The sequence below is a fragment of the Topomyia yanbarensis genome, chromosome 2 (genome assembly GCF_030247195.1).
Source record: "Topomyia yanbarensis strain Yona2022 chromosome 2, ASM3024719v1, whole genome shotgun sequence".
Lineage (NCBI taxonomy): Eukaryota > Metazoa > Arthropoda > Insecta > Diptera > Culicidae > Topomyia > Topomyia yanbarensis.
In genome coordinates, this window is record NC_080671.1 from 172,930,910 (window position 1) to 172,956,486 (window position 25,577).

General features: G+C 39.7%; 2 protein-coding genes across 2 annotated transcripts in view; both read right to left on the reverse strand.

Moving 5' to 3' along the window:
• Nucleotides 1-1,529: 1,529 nt before the first annotated feature.
• On the reverse strand, nucleotides 1,530-3,575 carry LOC131682150 (transcription elongation factor S-II). Its single transcript, XM_058963400.1, has 2 exons — nucleotides 3,369-3,575; nucleotides 1,530-2,851 (listed from the first exon to the last, which is right to left on the reverse strand). The coding sequence occupies exons 1-2, from the start codon at nucleotides 3,435-3,437 to the stop codon at nucleotides 2,006-2,008; spliced, it is 915 nt and encodes a 304-aa protein (XP_058819383.1). The 5' UTR covers nucleotides 3,438-3,575; the 3' UTR covers nucleotides 1,530-2,005.
• Nucleotides 3,576-6,105: 2,530 nt separating this feature from the next.
• LOC131682149 (non-lysosomal glucosylceramidase) overlaps nucleotides 6,106-25,577 on the reverse strand; it is a 37,440-nt gene continuing 17,968 nt past the window's right edge. Inside the window, exons 3-8 of the mRNA XM_058963398.1 lie at nucleotides 13,535-14,049; nucleotides 13,218-13,473; nucleotides 13,051-13,164; nucleotides 12,868-12,982; nucleotides 12,665-12,794; nucleotides 6,106-12,198 (exon numbers count right to left, since the gene is read on the reverse strand). Coding sequence (XP_058819381.1) covers nucleotides 11,102-12,198; nucleotides 12,665-12,794; nucleotides 12,868-12,982; nucleotides 13,051-13,164; nucleotides 13,218-13,473; nucleotides 13,535-14,049 — 2,227 coding nt within the window. The 3' untranslated portion in view covers nucleotides 6,106-11,101. The remainder of the gene's footprint in view (nucleotides 12,199-12,664; nucleotides 12,795-12,867; nucleotides 12,983-13,050; nucleotides 13,165-13,217; nucleotides 13,474-13,534; nucleotides 14,050-25,577) is intronic.

A 25,577-nucleotide genomic window follows, 5' to 3' on the forward strand; every position in this document is an offset into this window, starting at 1 on the left:
TATCATGCACTAAAAATTAAGCATCAGATTCATGGTCCGCGCACGATCGTTCAAAAATACACGTGAATATGATGATGGCCACACGATTATAAAATCGCATTTACGCACGCGAGCGCAAGCGACAAACACGTTAACTCACAAACGCTCAAGCACAAACACGTTAACTCACAAACGCTCGCGATCACACTGCTACACAATTAGTCAACACTCATGCCAACTCAGATAGAAATGCACCCCTGGCCTCGAACGCTAAAAATCACTCCTTCCACGCGCTTACCACTACTGTAGGACTCACAATTAGACTTATACATTAGAGTGGGACATGGTTATATGAAAAAAATAAAATTTGGCTCCGAGTAACTTTTTGGGTCCCATTTAGCTCCCAGAACAACTCTGCAAATTTTTAACTCGATCGGTGAAACTATATTTTTGCGCCCACGGTTTAAAGTTTACATGGGATTTTGTATGGGAAAATTGTCTTTTGCAAATTAATTCTTCCAAGAGTCGCCCGTTATCTCCTAAAAATAAACAGATGTCTGATTTTTTTAAGAAATTTGTGAAGGAAACAAAGTCTAGAAGACTGCAAAACGATCTGATGCTTGTGGAAAAAGTTATTAAGCAAAAACCGATTGATGCCCTGAAGATTGATGAAAATTTCACTTTTCATAGCATCATTGCTTCTGACGGTTTTATTATATACAAAATTTTTAACTTTCTTTTATTATGTACAAAAGAAGCCTCAAGTTATAACTCAAAACCTTGCGAAGTGGCCAAATAGTATAGATAAACGATTTAGATACGTTAAGAGAGGATTAAAACAAAATTGCGTATAATTGGACAACCAACAGCAGTGGTGCTAGAAAAAATGAATATTTTTTCAATCGTCAGAGCATCAATTGGTTTTTGCTTAATAACTTTTCCCACAAGAATCAGATCGTTTCGTGGTTTTCGAGACTTTTTTTCTTTGTTAAATTTCCTATACAAGCCACATAACGATTTATTTTTAGGAAGTAATGGGCGACTCTTGGAGGAATTATTTTGTAAAAGTTAACTTTCCCATACAAAATCCCATGTAAACTTTAAACAGTGGGCGCAAAAATATAGTTTCACCGATCGAGCTAAGAATTTGCACAGTTGTTCTAGGACCCAAATGGTACCTAAAAAGTTGCTCGGAGCTAGAATCTATTTTTTGTCCCACCCTATTATACATACAGTTCTGCGCAATAATTACAGGTATTCGTCTGGCAAATGGAGGAAGTGCATCTCAAACGCAGAACTTATCATTTTAATTATGGTTTTGGATCTGCGTTGCCTGTGTTCAAGGCACCATAGCTTTGTCCGCCCGGTCAAGAATGTATGAAACCCGCTAGCCACCACCCTCGGCCCTGTCGGGGTGTTCAATCCAAAAATTCTTACGGCTAAATTTAAATTTTCAAGTTTTTCAAATTTAAAATTTTTAGTACGGTTTTCAAAATAAAAAAAATGTAACGACCATCGTAATTTTTCGGATGAATGATAAAATAATCAACTCTAGTACGTTTTGTATTTTTATTTCATTACACACTGCAGTTTTCTGTAACTTTTCATGTATTATCGCATAATGTGAATTGTTAAAATTAATTTTTGTAAACTTTTCGACAGCCTACAAACTGAACAACGCACTGAAGATCACCTATAGGATCCTATTTTGTTTCTCGCATTTATTCAGAATTTCCGGCTACATAGCTCTCAAAATACTATTTGAGGCGTACAATTGTTTTGCTTATTGTGTCTAAACAGCAACACATTAGTTGTGTTCGTCCACCAGGTGATAATGTTTTCTTGAACTTAAATCATCGACCGTATCAAAACTGAAGCAAGCAGTTCAAATACGAGTTTGTAAGCAAACACTTATACTTAAGTTAATAGTAAATATTATACGGGGGTTGCTTTTCCTCGCTGGGGATGGGCTGTTTGGGCTTAAATTTCTTCAAACATTCAAACGAGAAAACATTAGTTCCGAAGTTTAACAAAACTTCCAGCGATGTCCGCATTCGTTACACAAAACAAACGTTGTCATCGGTTCATCAGAGCTTCTCGTCTGCAGCTGGTTGTACGTACAGTTACGTTTCTTACACTTGCCGCATTTGAGAAGATCGGTTTTGGTACCCTGGTTAGTGGCCAGCTGAGCGTCATTGATGGCCTCCTTCACGAAACGATCACGCAAGTTTTTCATTTCATCGCTGGCCATTTCCTCGGGAGTCATTTTTGCAAGACGTTGGGCAGTGATGGCTCCGCTAATAAAGTTACTCCTCAAACTAGGATTTTTGGGATCCTTCAAATTTGCAACACGTGAGCGGATCCGGTTTTTGTACTTCATATCGGTGTTTCTGAACTCTACAAAGATGGCTTCTTCCAGTTCGTCACCCAGCTCTTCTGGAGTTTGGCAGCCTTCCGGAGGTTCTCCATCCACTCGCAGCGCATTAGTCAACATTTCACGGCACTTGAGGCGGACAGCATCGGTAGTATTGCTGGAAGGAGCTGGGAAAGTGGACTGGACAGGTTTCTTGGAATCCTTTTCCTTCTCGGATTCTTTTTTGCCACTGCTGATATCCGATTTGCTGCTATTCTTGCTGGATGATTTGCTCGATGACTTAGATGAATCCTTAGTTGATTCTTTCGAAGGAGGCGTTGCAGCTAGGAATCTCTTCCAGCTTTTGATCAATGATTTTGCTAAACTGATCACTTCGTCATCTTTGCTGCACTTCCGTAGTTCGTTAACGGTCATCCCAATGCGTGTTTTGGTCAATATATCCAAGTCAACGTTCAGACGCTGCAATTCCCGTAGCAAGTCCAGTGCTTGCTCTTGACCCTAGTGGATAGTGGAAAGAAAAACGAGATCTAGGTTATTGATGAGAAATACATGTATAACTGGATTGGTCATTTTCTGGGGGAGAATAATTTGGAAGACGTGCATTTAAATTTCCGACGTATGGAACTACAGATGGGAGTGGCAGTGTTATTCCAGTAAAAATTGTATTATAGGTAGGTACTTTAAATGTTTAAGAACAGCCGGTTGGTTATTTCAAGAGCTATAACGCAGAAACATTGAATAGATCTAAACACATCATAGCAATAAACAAAATTAAAAGCGTCTTTAACAAGCTAGGGGTGGTGTTGCCGGCTGATAGCTCGAAAAGTTGAAGTTTGTTTTTTCTTCCTTTTCTCCGCAGCCCTCGCTCATATCGTACAACGGTCTCGCTCACAAAGTTTCAGTGGCCTACCAGGCTCGCTATCCGACAGTCATCCATTACTGTACCAAAACTGATGCGCGTTCTGGCGCAGATCGACATGACACTATAAAAACGAGAATTCACACTTCTACTTACCGTCCCATCGGATGCGGTCATTTTACCGAGCTTCTTCTGGATTTTTAGTACCTCTTCCTCGACATTCATATTGATTCTGGATTAGGTTTCCCGGTCAAAAACTATAGTTAAACGGAGCACATTAAATTTTTCAGAAACCTTTCTGACGCCTTTCGAGTGCGAGGCGAGTGAAAAAATCGCTAAGCTCTCTCTCGTCTCTCGACGGCAGGATTTGTCCAAGAGCGATGCGAACATCTTTCTGTCCTATTTTCGCGTTCACGTCGAATCGTATTTCTCTCTGTTTCGCAACACTATTCGGCATGTCGATTGTTATTGTTATTGAAAGCAATATCGGCTGTCAAAAATATGTCGACTTCGGAAACAAGAGACAGGGATGCCATATGTTTTGGAGAAGCGCATGTAAAAAAAATATTTTAAAATGTCTGTAAAAGTTTGTAGATGGTTCTTACACCCAATTACATCAGAATCTCGAAATAAAAATATTGAATTAACATTTCAATGCAAGTAATGGTTTTATTTTTAATCAATCTTAAATTTCATTTATGTCATTTATGGGCCGCGGAAAGAGCGTGCTGATGAGAGGTTGGTTCGGTTACCAGCGGCCTTTCCGTCACCGGGGGGAGTTTTGCATCCCAACCCGAATAGAATTTTGCAATAGAATTTACCCTACAAGCAATAAAAAACAACGAATATTATAGTTATTACTGTTTCAACATTGTTCGACGCAGAGTTCTCGCAGTAGTTTTATAATAAAATTTCATGTTATCATCAATTGAATGGTTGAATTGAAACTATCTTCAACGCGGTTTACCTAAATTTACGTTATTCAACGAACGCTACCCCAAAAATGAGCAATTTTTGGGTTGTTTTTCGTAGGCGTACAGGCGTTTCTGCCAATCTGGCATCGCTGCATCTTGTAAGAGATTACATTCACGCCTTTTTTGAAAAGGGCCAATAAACAAAATGACTGAATCGAGAAAAATGGGATTGAAATTTTTAGTAATATATTTCAAACTGCTATTTGAAAACGAAGGCGAATTTTGTCAAAAAAATTCACACATTCGTTGTGGTTTAATCTATATTTTGAAATAATTTTTTGGAGATTTTACTTGATTTGAGCGGATTTTTGCTCAAAAAAGATTAATGGCCCTTTACTTTCACTGTATAGCACATTGGCCGTTCACTAAACTTCAAATGTTTTTTGGCTGTTGGCTATTATGTATGTTTTTATGTTTTAGAACGCATTCTGAATACATTTAAAATGTTCATAGCATAATTTCACGCACATTTGATTAAAGTATTATTAAATTAGGCGAATAGGATTGAGAAAAGTTCTAGTTCTACTGATTTGTCCCAATTTGATTTTCAATCAAGATATTGAAGCAATTCACACCTTGTACGGTTTTTTATGTATGTGACAAGCTTACTGGATATTAAAATCGATAGATTTCGATCAAAAAATTTATTGGCCTTGTACTTCAATCGTGTGATTTTTTGGCTGTTTACTTTTGGCCATTTGCTGAAACGTCAAATTATTTATTGGCCTTTCACTAAACTTAATTTTTTTTACGTCTCAAAAAGAGCTATGGACATTCTCAATGTGTTTTAAGCGTTATTTAATTAGCTGGGAAGTTGAATTTAATGTCGTTTTTATATTTTGCATATTTCTTCGATGATTTGAGATTTTTAAAAAGAGAATACTAAGAAAAACGCTTTCTTCTGTTCTATAATATAGCAACGAAAAAAGTAAATGGCCAAAAAACTAAAACAAAACAAAAATGTTTCTCAAGTAAACGGCCAATGTATTATCGCACACCACACTAATATTGGCCATTTACTCAATATAGCGATATGTTTTTCAATTATTTTTTAATGGCGTTTGGGTTTTTACAGGTGATAATACCACAGACTAACAGATTTTCCCAGAACACTAGCTCCGCCTTTTATTCACGGTCCCAAATACTCATTTGCTAGATACTTGCCGCTGGTTGGCTCTACGATCGGTTAGCAGACTTCCTGCAATCGGTATACGGACCTTGCGTGCAAGCTTAGATACGATGGTTACTCACGTATGCGAAATTGTGTACAACGGTGAGTTGTAACGTATTTTCATTCGAATGTTTACGCAGGTTTTACAAAAAAAATGTTCTAGCTTGTATGTCTGTTCTCTGTGATTGCATCGATTACACGCAATCCGAGTAAATCAAGCTGAAAAATCAGCAGGAAGTCCAGAAGGTTTTGTCAGAACTTTTGCTCCAGTGGCTCAACCGATTGTAATATATTACAATTGTATACAAATCCGATAGCCATTAAAACCGGAATTCTGGCTAAGGCCATCCAGAGTTTCACACCTAAAACTGGGGAATAAAATGATGTGCATTTTGGATTGCTCCCGAATATAACATTCGTAGCCCAATATTTAGTCTATCAAAAACTGCAAGTTCTAGTGGGTTCCAAAAATTAATGCTCGTTCATTATTGATCACAATCGTGCTCAAGTTAACGGATATTCATGTCTTTTCAAATTAATACCTCAAAGCAGACAATGGTCAGTTTCTAGGTACATACCGACCACCTCCGACTTGTCTTCGGTGTAAAAAGTTGCAGTGATAGGAATTTTCTATAGTCCGATGAGAACACTAAAGAAGACTACATGTCGTATAGTCGAAATACAACTACAATCGTTATTCGCTTGTGAGTCATAATGTCCCGGACGTTATGACGGGCTTTATGACCCACACTTATTCCTGGTTTTCTGACGCACCCTTCAAAGCAAAGAACACTACGATTTTAGATTTAATGCTTGGGTACATATTAAGCCTCTATTTTGGAAATTTCGGAATGTCATTCTGAGTCATTTTGTGATTGTCTGCCTTCATTTGCATTTCAGAATAATTTTCGAAAACCGCAATGTCTAGAATCTACAGTACAACATATAGCATTTATTAAATAGCAATCTTTGTGAAGTGAGCACAGTCATACAATAACACCACGTTCAGTTTCTTTTTATTGCGTCGAGTTTCGCACATGATTAATGAGAATATAGGGCTAGAACAATATCCGCTGCTGGATTCAGAAAGCAATGCTTTTAGCTAAGTTGTAATTCACAGCGTGCTTTATTTAAAGCTCAGGTCTTTGTTACTATTTTTGTTGTTGATTTTTCACGAAACCTTTCAAGTATGTCGTTATGTGTAGTAGAGTTTTACCCTCACTCAAAGAAGTGCAATAAATTCATGCTTTCGAAACTACCTATATTCTGAATGTAATTTTATTATTAAAATCTTTTGATTTTGCATCTTTTGACTAGCAAATTATTAAGATTTTCTATTAATGCTTTCTTTATTCTCTAGCTGCAAACAGTTAGTTTCGAGTTATTGTGCCTTCATTTATTTGTATATTTCACGTTAACGAGCTAGTATGGATTTGAGATATTCTTATAATTTTTGGTAATATAGGGGCATGTTCAGGAGAGTTTCAGATCTAGATTCAAAATTTTGACAGTTCTTTAATATAAAACTGAAAATTTTAAAACTAGAACTTGCTGTCCCCAGCAGCAGTTTTAGCGGATGTTCTATTCAGTTTAAAATTCATGTCTCGCCATGCCTTGAGCATTGCTGTATTCAAATTTATTTTCCCCAAGTCTGGTCTGTCTGTGCTGAATACTTTTCATGTAGTTGAAATTCGAAATATTGAAGTTGTGCCTTTCGCCTTTTCCTTATTTGCAAAGTGGGCAACTAATGCGCATCTTGTGTACATGTTAGAGAATCATGTTGCGCATCATCTACACCAGTTGCGCTTTACTTGCGTACGGTGAAAATAGGAGAAAAACCGAAAGGCGCAAGTTGACTATTTCGATTTTCAACTGCACCCAGAATATTTAAAAAGCAGTTCCAAACGTGTTTTAAAATCAGTAAAATCAGTTTTAAATTTTAAAACAAAACTGTTCGAAATTATAAAACAAAACGCTCTGCTGGGGATGTGAAGGTTTCAGTTTCAGTTCTACTTTGAAACTCCTATACAAAATAAAACGCTCCTGAACATGCCCAAATCTTAAATTATTTATACATATGCTAATTCATTTTGAAATGCGGTAAAAACAAAGTATTCAGCATAAGTACTACATTACCGATGATGTGCGCTCCAGGGAAGAATCAACTTAATTACAAGACTATGTTTTAAAAATAACCGGTAATACAGTCGTGATTCGCAGGTTGGGCCACAGCCTTGTCCAACTAACGAATTTGATTCGCTAGTTGAATCGACTGATAAATGTCAAAAATTCTCCAAAGAAGATTCACATCTCTAAATATTGTCAGATTGATTGTCAATGTAAATTTGACATGAGATTTTGACGTTCAGATGCTTTGTAGTTGGACAATGGTCCAACTAGCGGAGGTCCAATTAAAAAGCGGTCCAGTTAAAAAGTGTCCAACCAGCGAATCACGACTGTAGTATGATCAGATTTTTAACTGTACCCTACACAAGTAGATTTAAGAATAGTTTGTCATATAGAACAATGCATGAAAATGTATACGCTCACTTTTTTGACAGTTGCGACAGTTGACAGTTACTGTTTTAAAAGTATTTAGATGTCCGGATGCGGCGGCATGTCTGTAAGTAATACAGTCGTGATTTGCTGGTTGGACACTTTTCAACTGGACCGCTTTTTAGCTGGACCTCCGCTAGTTGGACTATTGTCTAACTAAAAAGCATCTGAACGTCAAAATCTCGTGTCAAATTTACTTTGACAATCAATCTGACAATATTTAGAGATATGAACAGATGCATTTACACTGCTAACATCTCTTTTGGAGAGTTTTTGTCATTTGTTAGTCGGTCCAATTAGCGAATAAAATTCGTTAGTTGGACAAGGCTGTGGCCCAACCAGTGAATCACGACTGTAGTCAGTAGTCTGTAAAATACAGACGTGTCTGTAAATCTGGCACCGCTGGTTGTTAGTTTTACTGTTTTTGTCTCCGCAAGTCTGTGTATAAAGTGTCTGTAGGACATACGTTGCCAAAAATGCTTTTTCTCTCTTCACAAGTCTCTTTCTAGACTTTTTCTAACTAATACTAACGATACTGAGAACTGACAACCATGTAAAGTTTTATTTGCGTGTAAAAATTAAAACTGTCGTTTTGAAATGCCGTCAGCAAGAAGCAACTTGCCATTAGCTGGCGCTACGATTGGTCAGCAATTGCTATCCAGCTTTTTACGTGCCATAATGGCGACCAACATTGCCCTGTTCGTAATATGCTAAGGCAAATAGTTGATTACACCAAATGCCCGGTATGTTCAATGCGCTGAACGTTAGAACGCTAAACATTCCTAACTGGAGGTAGCTGTCATATTGGCATAAACGACTATTGTCAGAATAGGGACTGGTTGAAAATTATAAATGAGATGAAAATGACCGTCATTATGGTACGTTAAAGGCTGGACACGGGCCTTACGTGCAAAAGTCTTCATTAATTAGGTACTTTAAGTACCATTAGGTGCTATAAAGTACGTACAGTACAGCCAATATTTAAAAAAAAGTACTTGACAAATTTATGGTAATTTAGTTGCAATTTTTTTTTCTACAGCGCATACTATGCTTGACGAATTAAGGCGTATTCATAGTTTAAATACGAATTTTTTTTTAAGTTCTGCCTTTAAGGCTAGTTTACAGTTCGGAAAACGTGTCACGGTATTTGGGTCTTTGCGTATTTTAAATTGAGCTCGAGATTTCAAATTCCGTGACGGGAAATAAGTCGACACAAAAATGACAGTTTTCCTGAAGTGTAAACCCAACCGCGGGAAACATCACGGGATTTTAAAACTCACCACACAGAAATCCATCCGAGAACAATATTCAACACAAATTGTTTCCGACGGGAAAAATAGTGGGCTGCAACCCACCCACTGAGACGTCCAAAAAATCGTTTCAAAATCGTTCAACACGGGTCCAACGATGGACGTTTGTTGAACGGTTATTTGGACGTTGTCCTAATTGGTCCAACGAACGTCCTTCATTGGACGATTTTGAAACCAACCGTTCTTAGAGGGCAGTCACTAAATTTTCTGGCAGAGATCGTTCTGCTAGATTTTTGGTTTGGCTGCCTTGTCAGATTTCTGCGCGCATTCTGTCGGATTAGTTGAACTACGGCGAACTCAGTTTCGCTCGCGTTTTCTGGCAAGTTTTGACATGAACCGAGCAAACCCCTAGTATAACACGGAAATAAACCGTGCAAAGATCGTGGCATTTCCTACCTGGTAGAATTTAGCACGAATCGAATAAAACATCCGATAAAGATGTGGCAGGTAGCGTACAGAAATCCTGGCCGTACATTCCTGGCTGGATTCTTGCTAAAAGTGAGCCGCATCGGTAACCGCTTCTGTCAGAAACGGTTGTTGCATTTGAGCGAATTCCTTGCCAGAATTCTCGCACAAATCGCGCAAACTGCAGACTGAAACTCTGCCAGAATCAATTTCGCTTTGCTTCACTTTTGGTAACTTTTTGCATAAAATGATACCTACTTCTTTGTTCCTGGCATCCACAGTTTTTGCTGTAGCTTTGAATGACTTTAACCAAGTTACACAATAAATCAATGTGGAGTGGATTGAAAATTTTCTGTTTCGTGGCTTACTACACGTTATAATACTCTTCCATGTAATTTATTGTACATTGTTACAAAAAAGTATAATAAACTAAATAAAGTGTCTTGTTTAGTCATTTGAAATATTTCACCATGATATTATTTTATCAACACTAGGTTTGTTCCAGTACCAGGATGGTACTAAGTAATAGGATGGTTGGGTGAAATGCGCAGAGATTGTTGCTTGCTTTATTGTGGGCGCATTTGCACACCCATTCGTCACCAGGGGGCCTATTCTCACAGTCATGACACTTAGTGACAAAGAAAATTTCCTTCTAGTCACTAAGTGACGTGACTGTGAGAATGGGGCCCCAGATAGCGTTTTAAACGTCACAGAAAATTTGTTTGAAAATCAAAAACTTTGTGGTCTCTGGCATAAATTTTCTTTATGGTACAGGGTACGATTGCATTCCTTCAATTCTGTTCGTTTATTACTTCGTTTAGTATTCAGCTTTTTACATGCCATAATGGTGGCCAATATCGTCCTCTTCATACTGTAATCATACTATTATTTCAACAATAATCGTTTACTCCAGTCACCCAGTAATAGAATGTCATCCTGCATTGGTTTAATGCATTGGGCGTTTGCTTAATGAATGTTCATCATTTCTAATGGGATTTGATTTTAATTTGATGTTAAATTGTTAATAACTATTATCAAAACGACTGCGTAAATATAACGAATATGATCTAATTAATCACCATTATGGCGTGCTAAAGCTGGATAAGTGTGAAACAAAAAATAACTCCTTTTCTAGGTAGCACCAATGGTTGATTCAAAAACTATAACTTGTTCCCATGTGAACTAATTCTTTTAGTAATACACTTTTTGAATTCGTTTTAAAGCGGCACACATTATCCAACATTGCAATTGCTTTATAATGTAGTGATATGTTTAAAAAAATCATTTATATTTGCTGGAATTATTTGACTTGATTAATAAATATCGTAAGTTTTACAAGTGAGTCAATTAATTCAAAAGTAACTATACATAATACTACTACAATAATACTTTCCTAATCAGAAAGAAAAACGCTGATCCAACTGTTTGCTCACGTTACTATTGCACAGTAAAAACATCAACAGAACAATAGCCTTAATCTCTATTTTGCTTCTTCTGCTCCCAGGCAGTTTGCATTGACCAAATACTAAGTGGACGCATGTACCCAATAGCACGATAATGTCGCTCGGCGTACAGTGCTTCCGGTGTCTCAAAATTCATACCAATCTTTTCGGAAATAGTTTGGTACAGTCCGCCAGCCGTTTGAAATGCTTCGGTGAACATTCCTTCGTGGATCATTGTCGATGCCAGTGCATAAGTGACCCCGGTCCACACTTCCTCTCCTTGAACTGTCGATATGTCCGCTCGACCATCTTTATTAGGTTGACTACTGGGAATGTATCCATTCACGGCTCCCATTGTTCCGCCGCAGAAACGCATCACATTGTTATCGTAAATAGTTTTCAGGGCGATCCGCACGTTCTCCTTTGGTACAATATCGTAATTGAAGCCACAGCATCGCAAGTACCAGTGGCCGCACAACTGATCCGACATGATCGAATTTTTCGAAGCACTCTGACCGTCGAATTTATAGTAGGATCCGTTCCACAGTTTCTCCTCGAACGACACCTTTCCTTTCTCCAAAATCTCTCGAAACTTGATACAATCGTCTGACTGATCGAGAAGATTGGCCATCACGGACATGCAGTGCAAACTAGCAAGCCAAAGTCCACCACAGTAAGCGCTTGGTCCATCCATAACCCATGTGTCGTAGGTCTGGTCCGGAGTTTTGCTATTCTCAATCAATCCATCGTTGTCTTTGTCCCATTCAAGGGTTTTCTCCAGCACCAACTTACAGGCAGGGTACATACTCTTAAGGTAAGTCATCGCATCCATCAAGTAGACTTTCCCGTTTGTCTCGTTTATGTACATCGAGGCCGATTTGCGGTTTTGAGCTTTTTCTTCCGGTAAAACTTTATTCCGATTGTCTTGAACATACATTTCATACATACTTTCCTTGTCTATGAACTCAATCGAGCTGAATTTGCTCGCATTTTCCGCGTTGAGCTGCGCGTACTGATTGAGCGTATGGTAATCGCGGTACACTTGCAGAATGAACTTGGTGTTGAGATCCTTCCACTCTGATACGTCATGGATTGGGTAAGCATTGATCCATTCGAATGGTTCTTCATCTGCAAACGAGATAAGATGATGATTACTATTTATCTATCTGTCCATGAAATAAAATTTGTAATTATTTTGAATACATTTAGGAGACTTTGAATAGGTGTCATGATTGGTTTCAAGATAAGGTGATGATCACCTTCAAAAATGTTCTTTTCGCTCACCAGATCACTTCACGAAAATACTTCATTAGTAAGAAAACCGAATATAAAGTAGAATAAACTTATTTTGGCATGTTTAGAATGAACACTAGCAAGGCTGCGCCACCACAAGATCCCGTGGTAAATTGATTAGTTCATTTTCCGGTGGATTTATTTACCCTGAGCAATTGTGAATTTTATTTATTTGCGTGAGTGATCATTTTTCATAGAAAAGCGTGAGTTTCTATTGACGAAGGGGCGACTTCTCCCAACACCTTTATTCATATGAGTGATAAATGCAATATGTGACATATATTCATGAACACGGTATTACCTGGATCACCCAAATCATGCGGTACCGAATTTTTGATCTTTCTCGGCAAAATCTTTCCATCGTACAAGTTTTTCCGTCCTTCCGTTATCTCCCGGTATATCGTATCTTTGTAATCATATTGAAGGCTAACCTGAAATTGATCACCAAAACTTAGACAAGAACCAGTTTACTCAATTATGTTATATACATCAAATATATCTTACTTGGAGATTGGGCCACAGACTAGCCAGTGCATGCGATGCATAGAAATGGACATCGTACGTGTTGTACATGCGGTACTCGTGGCCTTCCAAATAGGCAAATCGTCCATAGGCCAATCTAGTAGGCATAAATGAATAAAAATAAGGTTTCACAGGATTTTTGCAAAATTGGCCGCCATGTCTAACCTGGGATCATCATACGGTATGTTGGAATCATCTATGGTCAGCCAAACACTACCCCCGTCAGCGATAAAGTACAGTTCGTTAAATATGGCACTCTTATACCAATCCGGTAAATCACTGAAAAATATTATTGTCGTAAATATTCTAGCATTATACGGTCAAATCTATACCTATCGTCTAGAATAGGCCTCTGCCATTCGTTGATAAGCTTCTCCCATTTTGTAAAGTTTTGCAAGGCATAGTCCGACATTGAAGGACCGGCATCACCTTCCCTTCCAAAATATTTGGTATAATATTTGTAGTGCTCTTTCAACTTTTTGGTAAAATGAATCTTTGGCATATCCCAGACTAGGGAAAAATTCAGCTCGGAGCTGCTCTCTGATTGTACTAAAATCTGCGCGCTTACTGCAACGGCTACATCTTTACCTAAGAATAATTGAATAGTTGGTTAGATCCATGAATATGATGGCCAAAAGACATTATTCACCTTTTAAGGTGTCATCCACCGATTTGTCCGTAAGGTGCCCATTCTCTTTCAGATCGTTCCACAGTTTTTCACCGTTCCCTGTCGGATCGAACTTTTCGCATCTGGTCATGTTTATTTCCGATGAGGTCTTGCAACTGACACAATAGGTACATTGCATATCCGCGATGGACTGCTTAATACTGATACCCTTGGCTGACCCGTGGACGAAAGGAGTCGTCTCGCAGTTACCCTCGGCATCCTGCTTCCGATTGCCGGTACCATTTTTGAATGTAAATGTGATCGTAACCTGCCGATCTTTTCCACAGATATTTTCAACAGTCCAAACGAAAACGGCAGCCGGTAGAGAGCTTTCCTTGTAGTCATGGGGTATTATCGGTGAGATTTGTCGTTGGGTCAGCTTTATGCCGTGCTCGCTAAGATCGTACTCGGACCATGCTCGAGGGTATAGTGCCGTATAGTTACATTTCGATGGGTTTATGTTGCTCTCCCAACTGCCGAGAGGCGTTTTAGGCCGACTGCAATCGAAATATATTTTGATGTATTGTTTACTTGCAATTATATTCATATTTGGTACATTATTTCAACCTTATGGCTCTACTCGTACAAGTTGTGATTTGAGATCATATTCTATCAATATATGGGATTTTTGATTGATGTGCACCGATGTAGTGGGGTGCACTGGTTTTGCACTTTCTAGCAGACGTGTCAATGGAACATACCCAGCTTTCTGCACTGCTGCTAGAAAGGGCAAAAATGTACTCCACTACACCGGTGTCAATCAACCGAAAATCCCAATAGTAACTTATACTGGTAAAATTTCACGTTTATAATGGAAAAACAGGCACAAATTTAACATTTAAAAATTCAAATGTGGCGTTGGTAAAAAGACATAAAACAAGGAAGAGTGCAGATCAATTTTAATTTATTTCGATACATCATAATGTTGTGATAATAAGAATTAGCCGAAAGTAATGCAATTTAATATATTCTGCTTTGTATGTGTACATTGGTGACAAGAAAAAAGTCGATTTCTGGTCAAACGTGATGTCGCGTTATAATAGAAGTTCTGTTAAGCCGGTAAGACACAGCGAAGTCGAAGCTTGTATTGGATTAGCAGGCACTATGCCATATTCCTCCGAGTGGCGTAGTAAGAGAGAAGTTCTCCCGAAACCGAGCCAATCAGCTAGGTGCCGAGGTCAGTTCGGCGATTCCGGGAAGCCGCCAGGCGACCCATCGGCGTACAGACCAATCTGTCTGATCGACACGACTGGCAAACTGCTTGAGAGGATTATCCTCAACAGGCTAACCCCGTACGCAGAAGGTACGGACGGCCTGTCAAGTAACCAAGTTGGCTTTCGGAAGGGTAAGTCCACAGTGGACGCTCTCAACTCAGTGATAAAGACTGCCGAGATAGCGATCCAACGAAAAAGACGAGGCATTCGATACTGCGCGTTAGTGACACTTGACGTGAAGAACGCATTCAACATCGCAAGCTGGGATGCCATGGTACTCTCGTTACACCGGCTTAGCCTACCGGTGGGTCTACACCGGATCCTGGAAAGTTACTTCCAGATCCGCGTACTGCTATACGAGACCGATGCCGGTCAGAAAAGGGTTCCGATTACCGCCGGAGTCCCGCAGGGCTCGATCCTAGGCCCGGTGCTATGGAACCTCATGTATGACGGGGTTCTGAGACTGAAGTTCCCTCCTGGGGTCAAGATCGTTGGCTTTGCCGACGACGTAACCTTGGAGGTCTACGGGGAGTCAATCCCTGAGGTAGAATTTACCGCAGAACACGCGATCAACACGGTGGAGGAATGGATGAGCGCGAGAGGCCTGGAGTTCGCTCATCATAAGACGGAGCTAGTTATCGTCAACAACCGCAAGTCGGCACAACATGCAGTTATCCATGTGGGAGAATTCGCGATCACTTCACAGCGGAGTCTGAAGTCTCTCGGAGTCATTATAGATGACAAGCTGACCTTCGGCAGCCACGTCGACTATACATGCAAGAGAGCGTCGATTGCTGTTGCGGCTCTATCGAGGATGATGTCCAACAGCTCAAAGGTGTGCGCCAGTAGACGTAGGTTACTGGCAGGCGTTGCCGTATCTATCTTCAGGTACGGCGGCCCGTCATGGTCAAGAGCACTGAGGGTAACCAGTTTCCTACAGAAACTGGAGAGCACCTACCGCGTGATGTGCCTCAGAGTGATATCTGCCTACTGCACGGTATCACACGATGCATTCTGCGTGATAGCGAGCGTGATGCCAGTCGGGCTGGTCATTCGGGAAGATGAGGAGTGTTGCTACGTGGAAAGAGGAGCCCGCGAGCGCACCAGGGTGACCTCGGTCGCCAGATGGCAGCGTGAGTGGGATAACTCCTCGAATGGTGGTGGACCCACCGGCTGATACCTAACATATCGAGCTGGGTGAGCCGACCCCATGGGGAAGTTCACTTCCACCTGACACAATTCCTGTCAGGCCATGGCTGTTTCCGACAGTACCTCCACAGGTTCGGGCACGCTGAGGTCCCAGCCTGCCCGGACTGCCCAGGTGTAGACGAAACTGCCGAACACATACTGTTCGTATGTCCTCGGTTCGACGTCGAAAGAAGAGCAATGCTTGACGTATGTGGGTGGGACACAACCCCTGATACCCTTATTCAGCGGATGTGTCAATCGGTGGAGAAGTGGAACGCAGTCTCGGCTGCTACCACCCAGATTGCCTGTAGGCTACAGGTAATTTGGCGAACCGAGCCACAGACGACGGGCACGGCTAACTAGTGATTGGTTAGTTAGAGCGAAAAAGGCCGAGCGCAAAAAAGGGAGTGAATGGTCTGTTCGTGCTGAGGCAGGTTTGGCGCAGCGACTGGTAACCGCGTAAGGGGTAAACCCAGCCACCCCGAAGCAAGGCAGAAGAGCCAGTGTATAGGCGTATAAGTGGACTGCCTCATGCCAAGATGGGAGGGCCGTAGCGTAGTATGTTGGGACTTAGCTATCGATGCCTCGTGGCGTGGCAGAGGAGTGAAAGGGTGAGCATCCAAGTCAGTCTCACACGACATGTTAAGGGTGAGCACAAAAGTCAGCCTCACATAGTATGGTAGAGGCTAGCACAAAAGTAAGCCTAGCAAGGAATGAAAAAGGTGAGCACACAAGTCAGCCTCGCATGGTATATCAGAAGTGGGGCCTAAGAAAAATGTCCCACATGGGATGCCAGGGGGAGTGATAGAGGTACAATAGAGTGGCACGATCGAGAGTGAACCAGGTGATAGGGTGAGCACCCAAGTCAGCCTCACATGGTATGGGTGAGGCGAGCACAAAAGTAAGCCTAGCAAGGAATGAGTAAGATGAGCACACAAGTCAGCCTAGCAAGGAACGAAAAAGGTAAGCACAAAAGTCAGCCTCATGTGGAGTGTTAAAGAGTGAATCAAGGTGCGATAGAGAGAGCACCCAAGTAAGCCTCATACAGGACGTATGAACGCGTGAGCAAGAGTGAATGAGTACATCAAGTACAGCCATCCCCCAGAAGTAATACCGAGAGGTAGTCCCTGGGGGGAATGATGGCGGAGCCCAATGGAGTTTAGTCAGTATTCATGGCAGCGTCACCATTCGAGCCCGACACGCCCCCAGTACACCCCGTGTGGTAGCTTGGACACCTACCAATAGCACGTGTACTGGGTTAGGACGTAAAAGTCTTCTCCATTGTAAAAAAAAGGAGTCCGGTTCACTAGTGCCCCGATGACCCATGACTGGTGGTGTCTCGTCGCGGTCTACTCAGTCTAGTCCCCAGCGGTGAATCTCGCTTACGCTGACGGAGAGTTTCCTGGCGAAAAAAGTTCTCCCAATACCGATTCTTCTCTATTTTTCGCTATATTTCTATCGGAACAACCGGCCCTGGCGGTTCCGGATGGAGCGTGACATCCGATCCGCTGGCGTATCGACGAGTCATACTCGGTGCTCTGTTGCAGTCTACTCGACTAGTCCTCGGCGGTGGATCTAACTTATTCCTGCGGAGAGTTCCCTGGCGGTGATTGCTCTCCCGAAACCGTTGCTCGATGTTGTTTAGGTTGTCCCCAGCCCCCCCCCCCCCCTCCCAGTTAAACACCACTGTAATATTAATAAATACACTACGTTATCTGATCGTAGGAAATGTCATGTTATAGGAAAGAAAACATAATCATTAGTCGTTGTGCAGCCCCATTTCTATTACATTATCTTGCATATAAACGAGTATCTTTACTCTAACGTAATCATACTCAATAAAGTGTTCAAGGTTGTAATGGATGGAAATGTCTACTATAGCAGTGTATTCGACGAATGGCCAATTACAAAACTTATCTATCAAGAGAAATATTGCACTGATTGAAGTCAAGTTCCAGTTGAAATGTAGTTGTGTTAACTAGATCATAGTGATAGGAATTCGTTTTATCGTGCTCATCTTATTAGTGCTTCGAAGCGGCTGCGTCAATCGCTACTATTGTTAGGTATATGTTTATACATATAGCCAAGATGAAGTTAACTGTATCGAATCACGCATCCTGCAGTTCAACGCTATAATTATGCTACTTGCACAGTAAAATTCAGTGAGCAAACCACTGGGGCATAAGTGTTTCTACCATACCCCACATTGACACTCGCAACCGCAAAAAACGGAAATCGAGCGATTGGCAGAAAACATAATGCTCATAAGCTTACAGACTCCTAATTAATAAACCGCACAGTTTCAGTCCTCTCCCGCCCAACGCTGCAGTTTATATAGCATCGTCATAATCGTTGCTTGCAGAAACTGCAAATACCTAGGGTGATGAGCCTATTTTCACCATACTAAGCAAGGTGTCTCACTAATTCGGTAATTTCTTGCTTTACAATCAATGGAATGCGTAAAAATTGATATCAACCGCTTTGCTTCGTTGTTAAGAACCAATATAATAATACAAATGCGTTGAAAACAGTAAAATTCTCGTGTTTGAGCACAATGAAAACTCGAATCGAGTGCCCCTATTGTTCCGCTACCATTTGACTCAATGCGTTGAACAAAGATGGCAAACACTGCTCTAACCAACAGCTTTAAATGGGTAGGGTGATAATAGAAACATGGCGCAAATAGGCTCATCATCCTATGTGATGGCTGGTGGATTGAATATCACGAACTTGTTGTTCGACAGCCGCATGCGACGCACATTGAGTTGGCATAGGAATCTTACCTTTTAAGAATGAACCCCTGATCTTAAATATGCCCGTTTTTCAAAGAGGGGGAAATATTGTAATGTACTGCCCCACTGCAATAGCGGGTAGTGATTACCGGTGTAATTTATGACGCCGCCCGTCTGGAGGCGTTGGCAAATTTTAGTTCGTTTTTCTATGCGATTTGTTTAATAATAGTGCTTTATACATGGAAATAATTCTAAAATTTGGGTTTAATCTATCGGATTTTTGCCGGAATGTATGACGTGTATGAAAATCTTTAATCCTGTAGAATTTCGGTATTGAACCGCAATTCAACTAATTGATTTCTTAGGACAATAATTATACATAGCATTCTAGGTAACCGATTTTCTTAAAATCCGGTTCCAGATAGGCGCTACGATGCCTTAATCGATTCTGGTCTGCCATGCCTGCAGGAGAGCAAAAAGTGGGACGATGGTTTATGATATTAACAAGAACTTGGGTTTTTAGCGAAACACTTCTAGAGGTTTCGCTTTGTTATTCGCTACTTGAGAAAAACCCATTAACCGTTTTTTTTCAGGGTAAATATGAGTAAGACAAAGCTAGAGATAAATACACGAGCAACACAACTCAACACATCTGCATACCCCTTGCGAAACGTTTGTTTGTTCGTCTTCCACTAGTCAGTGCACCAGACGAAAAATATTGCTGCCGGTTACATGCATGCACTGCAATCTGTATGCTGATATGTAAAAATAAGGGGACTGACATTCAGATGTGAAAATTTGACTCCTTAATGGAAAATCTAGGCGACAGTTGTGGTAGGGTGTAAATTTTGATAGGACGTTTCATTAACCATTAGGTTGATTAATTCTTATTTTAATAACAAAGCAAACAGGATTGCAGCCTGTTTCATTTCAGTTTCGTCCACTGAATTCAAAAGCAACTTCAAATGAAGCAACGAAGGAGAAAGTTCTGTTAGTTTTTTGAGTAACAAATTGACTCGAGCAAATTCCAGACAATGGGTAAACATAACAGTTCCTATGTTTAAAAATGTTTGCCTTTCTCATATAAAGAAACGCTATGCAATCACTGCAACACCCGATGCCCGGAGGGCCGATTGTCATATACCAGCGATTCTCAACCTGGGGTCCGCGGACCCCTAGGGGGTTATTAAGTCGTTGCTGGGGGTCCGCGAAGAGGAAAATATTTTCCGGACGGATATTGAAACTTCAAATTTTTGGTCGTACCAGACTGAAAATAATATATTGACAGCATATGAATCGATGTTATGCCGTGGGGGTCCGCAACCGCCCAGGCTAATTTTGAAGGGGTCCGCGACCACCCAGTATAATTTCGAAGGGGTCTGCGATGACCCAAGGTGATTTCGAAGGGGTCCACGGAGCAACGGAAAATGTCTGTGTGTATGTATGTATGTGTATGTGCGTGTGTGTATGTGTGTGTCATTTAAACTCACACAATTTTTTCAGAGATGGCTGAACCGATTTACACAAACTTAGTCAAATGAAAGGTATAACGCTCCTATAAGCTGCTATTGAATTTTTAGTTGATCCGACGTCTGGTTCTGGAGTTACGGGTTGAATAGTGTGATCAGACCGTAAATTCCCATATAAACTGGTTACACCATGATGTCTAAATGTTGTAATAGATATGACTTATGACCAATCAAAGTAGATTTGACCTCATTGGCCACCTATGCCGGCGAACTCACCAAGTTCCTAAGCTAATATCACGCCTATTTCCTAGCGAATTCTCTACCGATTTTTACAAACTTGATTTCATATGAAAGATACAGTATTACCCTTGACTGCTGCTGAATTTCTCTTGGTCTGACTCTTGGTTCCGGAGTTACAGGTTGGTTAGTAAGGTCACCGTGGAATTTCCCATATAAACCAATCGTAATACCTCATAGGCTGAAAATATATTGAAATGGTCACCAATTTACATCGACTCTCAGGTCTATATGCCGGTCAAATATTCTTTAAATATATTGTCCATTATCGATAATTTCTCAAGCTCCGGATTCCGGGCGTATTCCACAATTAAAGTCACATCGATTCTTAAGTGATGACTGAATCGATTTTGTCAAACCAAGTCTCAAATGGAAGATATAATATGCAGTTGGATGTAGCAACGTCCCCTCCCTTTTACCCTTACACCTTTCCTCTTCATCACCCTTCCCCCTGGACCACCCTCACACCTGCATTCCCTTCATCCACCCCGTATACCGCAATAAGATGAAGGGATTCTGAGGCATCCTCTATTTTCCCACCCCCTCTACTTCCAAACCCATTCCTCTACATTTCAAAATCTGATCACATGAATATAACATTGAACTCCGGCTGATAAAGTCAATTAAATATTATACTATTTTGTTTAAAGTGATTCGGCGTCAACTTTCGAGGTAGTAGTGGGATACGTGCTACGTATTATGAGAATGTGACAGACATTTTCACAATTATATTGAACAATTCCAGCTAATTAGCAAGAGACTGGAAGGTGTGAAATATTTTTCAATATTAAGAGCTATAGTACTCAAGGAGTTGAAAGAAGAAAGTTAAGAAAAGCGTGGAATAAGGTCATATGAGCAAGCATAGAGTTTTCCGGCGATTTAACCTTTTGTCTTCTGCAACGCAGGGGTAAGGATATGTTGGTATTAAATGCGAATCACTTGAGTCTGCGGCATGCCCAGATAAGCGTAAAGGCACTTAATGACTTATGCTGTCAGAACCGGGAAACTCTAAGCTTGCTCATATGACCCTATTCCACGCTTTTATAAACTTTCTTCCTTCAACTGCTCGCTCTTCCTTGAGTACTATGGCTCTTAATATTGAAAAATATTTCACACCTTCCAGTCCCTTGCAAATTAAATATCGTTACAATATAAATAAGGAAAAAAATTAACTCATTCGAAGTCGTTAATAAAAAAGAAAACAACAACTATGGAATGAATAGTTTGGATAAATGAGAAAGGCACAATTGCACCACTAGGTGGATTAAAACAGGTTTTTTTCAATACATTTGTATTATCTGAATAGATGTTAATTATAAAATTTATCCACCAAATAACAACAATAGTGAACAATGATAGTGAACAACAAATATTATTGTCTTGTTATTTTATTCACAATGTTTGGTGCAGAGTACTTCCAGTAGATCTACAGTAAAACGTCATGTTACAATAAATTGCTTAATTATTACTGCTTCTAAAAAAAAATAATGCGATGAAAAATTCCATTTCTTTAATGGTAACATACATAGCTACCCCAATTTTACTGAAAAACTCACTTCCACATTGAAATTTGAGGTGACAATAGCTATCAACACCCGATTTTTCTGCCCCCGGTTTTGTCTACCTTCGGAGCCATCACCGACGACAGACCCTGAGTTCCAGGGCCGGCGAAACACGTATGTAGTATGGGTAGTAGACTGGTTCAATTTGTGACTTTTAGCTCCACCACGCTCTACTGATTCCTTATACAAGTGTAAACTAGACTTGCTACCCACCGCTCGCGTATGGCAGATACAGCTATTCAAACAGGGTTGCTATGATTAATAATAAAATCCACTTGTTTTGAAGTCATGCTGCTTGTTGCATGCACTTTTATTGTTCCACGAATGTGTTCAGTAGAGGATTACCTTCAGAAATATATAGTGTTCTGATTAATTGATTGATAAGGTGATTTTTTATGAATTTATTTTCTATGTTAACCGATTTTCCATACAAACTTCCATATAAACTTTGAAATTTTTGGAGGGTCCGTAGACACAACCGATCGGTAACAAAATTTGCACAATCACTAAGGGCCATAAAAGGAATCAGTAGAGTCTGGTGGAGCTAAAAGTCAAAAATTGAACCAGTCTAATGGGTAGTACTACCTACTCGAAAATAACCGAGGGGGGAATTACCCACTCGAAAGTTTGGAGTAAACCAAAACCTGAGATTAACCACGTATGTGTCTCGCGCACAGAATGCATGCGTCTGAAATTCTCGATGTACAACACATCTATTTTTTTTAAAGATAAAAATTACTTTGCTTCACAATTCAAATTTCTTGAAAATATGACGTAATAACTTGAATTTGTTTGAAATTTGAAATATTATTGCTAAGAGTAATACATTTTCACACATCTACATCTAGAAGGAAGAAAAATATTAATGCAATTTTGTTCAGCAGTAAGATTCCGTTTTTGGCACGCTCCGATTTTGACATGCTCCCTTTTTGGCACACTCCGATTTTGACAACATTCTTGTTGTACATAATAAGTCTTTTAAAAATGTGCAATAGATATTTTTTGTATCAATTGATATCACATTTGACTTTATTTCCAAACATGAGAGCTATATTAACCCTCAAAGGCGCAAATCATTTTTTTTGATTTTGTGAAAATTGTCTCATATTTTCAATATATTACTGTGATATTTTGAGATGTTTTTCGCAATGTTGTTTTAAAACATCGTTATGCATTTACGGGTTACCTATATTTTACACTATACGTGTTGTATTTAATGATTACAATAAGTATAGAAATGTATCATTTATGTATAATAGTAACAGTGTAACTAGTGCCTGACGGAATCAATTTTTATAGTAAGACTCAGAGTCTGTTCACTTTAAGAGTCAAGTACAGAGGACTACACTGCATAATAAGACTAGTTCTGGAAAAAAAATTCAAAAGAACCTTAGTAACATTGCGTGCCTTATGTCTTTGGCAAATTTGTTAGTTTTATGACGATTTTTTAGATGAATGGCATTAGAGTGGTCCTTGTGGTTAGGATGTTCAAAGTATCGACTGCTTAGATGTGTGAAGTTTACCTGCAAAATGCACTACAATATGTATAATAACACAAGTTTGCTGAATAAACAAGGCTATCTATAATAGTTAATTGGTTATGATTTTTTTGAGATTTGAGGTAGGGTGGAAGTATTTTCAAAAACTAAATATGCTATTAGTAATTTTTTAATAAGAACTATTATATGTTTATCAATTGAAACAAGGAGAAACACTAACAAGTATTTAAAAGGAAGTCAAAAAACATACGCAAGAGGGATTTTTTCCAAAATCAGAGTAGCAAAGATCGCGCCAGGGAAAGTGAAGAGAGGGCGGACAACAATAACAGGGAGCAGAAGAAATTAAACTTGTTGTTTTTGTTTTGGCAAACGGACATGCCACTGCCAGGACATGAACCGGATCGTCGACTGGATCCGCTGGGAACTCTTTTGGGGCCAGATTTCCAGGTAGCAAATCACCACATCAATCAAAAGAGAAGAGATAACTAAATTTGGACATATCGTCGCTGTTGTGCTATCTTATGACAAACGCCATTTTGGGGTAAACTGAGTTAGATATGCCACATTACTTAACTAAAAAATCTCTACAAAGTGGCGTTTACAGAATTTTGACATTCTGCTTGGTTACTGAGATATAGCGAGAAACGTGCTGAGAATTTTCTAATTTTTTGTTTCAAATGACTGTGTCTGGGGATTGGCTCAAATTATCTTGATGTATAAGATGTTTTTATATGTAAAACTATCTGAGAAACACAATGGCATAATCATTTTTCAAATCAAAAATATACGAATTGTGAGAAAAATGCATTTTAAGTTTTGAACTGGAAATATAGCATATTTGGCAACACTGTAACCAAAAATAACTATTTTTTCTAGATTCCCTGACTCATTTCCTTCAAAATGCATCTCGCCGATTCTTTATAGACCAACTGAAGCCAAAGATATAAATAAAAGTTAATTATTGATGATTTATTTCTATGGAAAATTTTCCATGCACGATTATGGCACGCCATACAAATTTTGTCATCAATACACAGCTATGACACGTATAAGTGCGACTTTTGTTTACATTTATTGTAAAAACTCGTAACATAATCAACTGATCCTCGTAATATTTGGGAAATTAATACAGAATAGATAGAAGCATCAATTGTCTTCTTTGAATTGTTTATACCATTTATATGTTTCGAGATATTCATTATCAAACTTTAAAAATCGTTTTTCTCATAATGTGCAAAATGGCGCTTGTCATAAGATAGCACAACAGCGACGATATATCGTGTTGATAAATATGAATAAGAGAGACATATAGGGGCGATCGAGGTTAGCCAGCACATCTCGGACAGGAATGAGGCCGAGGGGATTCGTTAACGGAGATTTGGTGCAAGAACACTAGACGCACGACCAGACAATATGTTTTATGTCGCGATCACCATTAGCACAAGCACAGACGATTGGACATAGCCCGAGATATCACCCGTCATCAAAGGTTTGTTGATACCTTTGCGATTTCTAAACTTCCATTGTTCCACGAAATTTATCAATTTTCGACAAGAAGTATCTAAAAACTCGTTGAAGCTACACAATGTTTTATAAATATCACCTTCTAATGTCTAAGTATCCGCCTTCTCATTGCCTGAAATGGAGCAATGCGAAAGAACCCAAACTAAGGTAATCTGGTATAATTTTTCAGATAAAGCACTAAGGAAGTCTCATGTGGCCCTAAGTAATACAAGGAGTGCTTTCCATGCTCTATCGAACGAAGAGCCTCGTTGGAACCGTAGCGATGTGGGCCCGGTCATTGATAGATAAATATTAAACCAACAGTTTTGTGGGGAGATTGCTTGCAGCACAGCCTCACCATCACCACTACTGTCATAATAATTAGCATAGAAGTTATGCATAGCTGTCATCATTTGACGAACGTTACGGTGATATGCGCACTACAATGCTTAGCGTAAGCATCTTTGCTGTCAGATGAGTTTGTGTGTTTAAAGAGCATTTATTACGTTTACATACAGTAGTATCATTTGATCGAATCTATTGTTTGAACGTGGATGGACA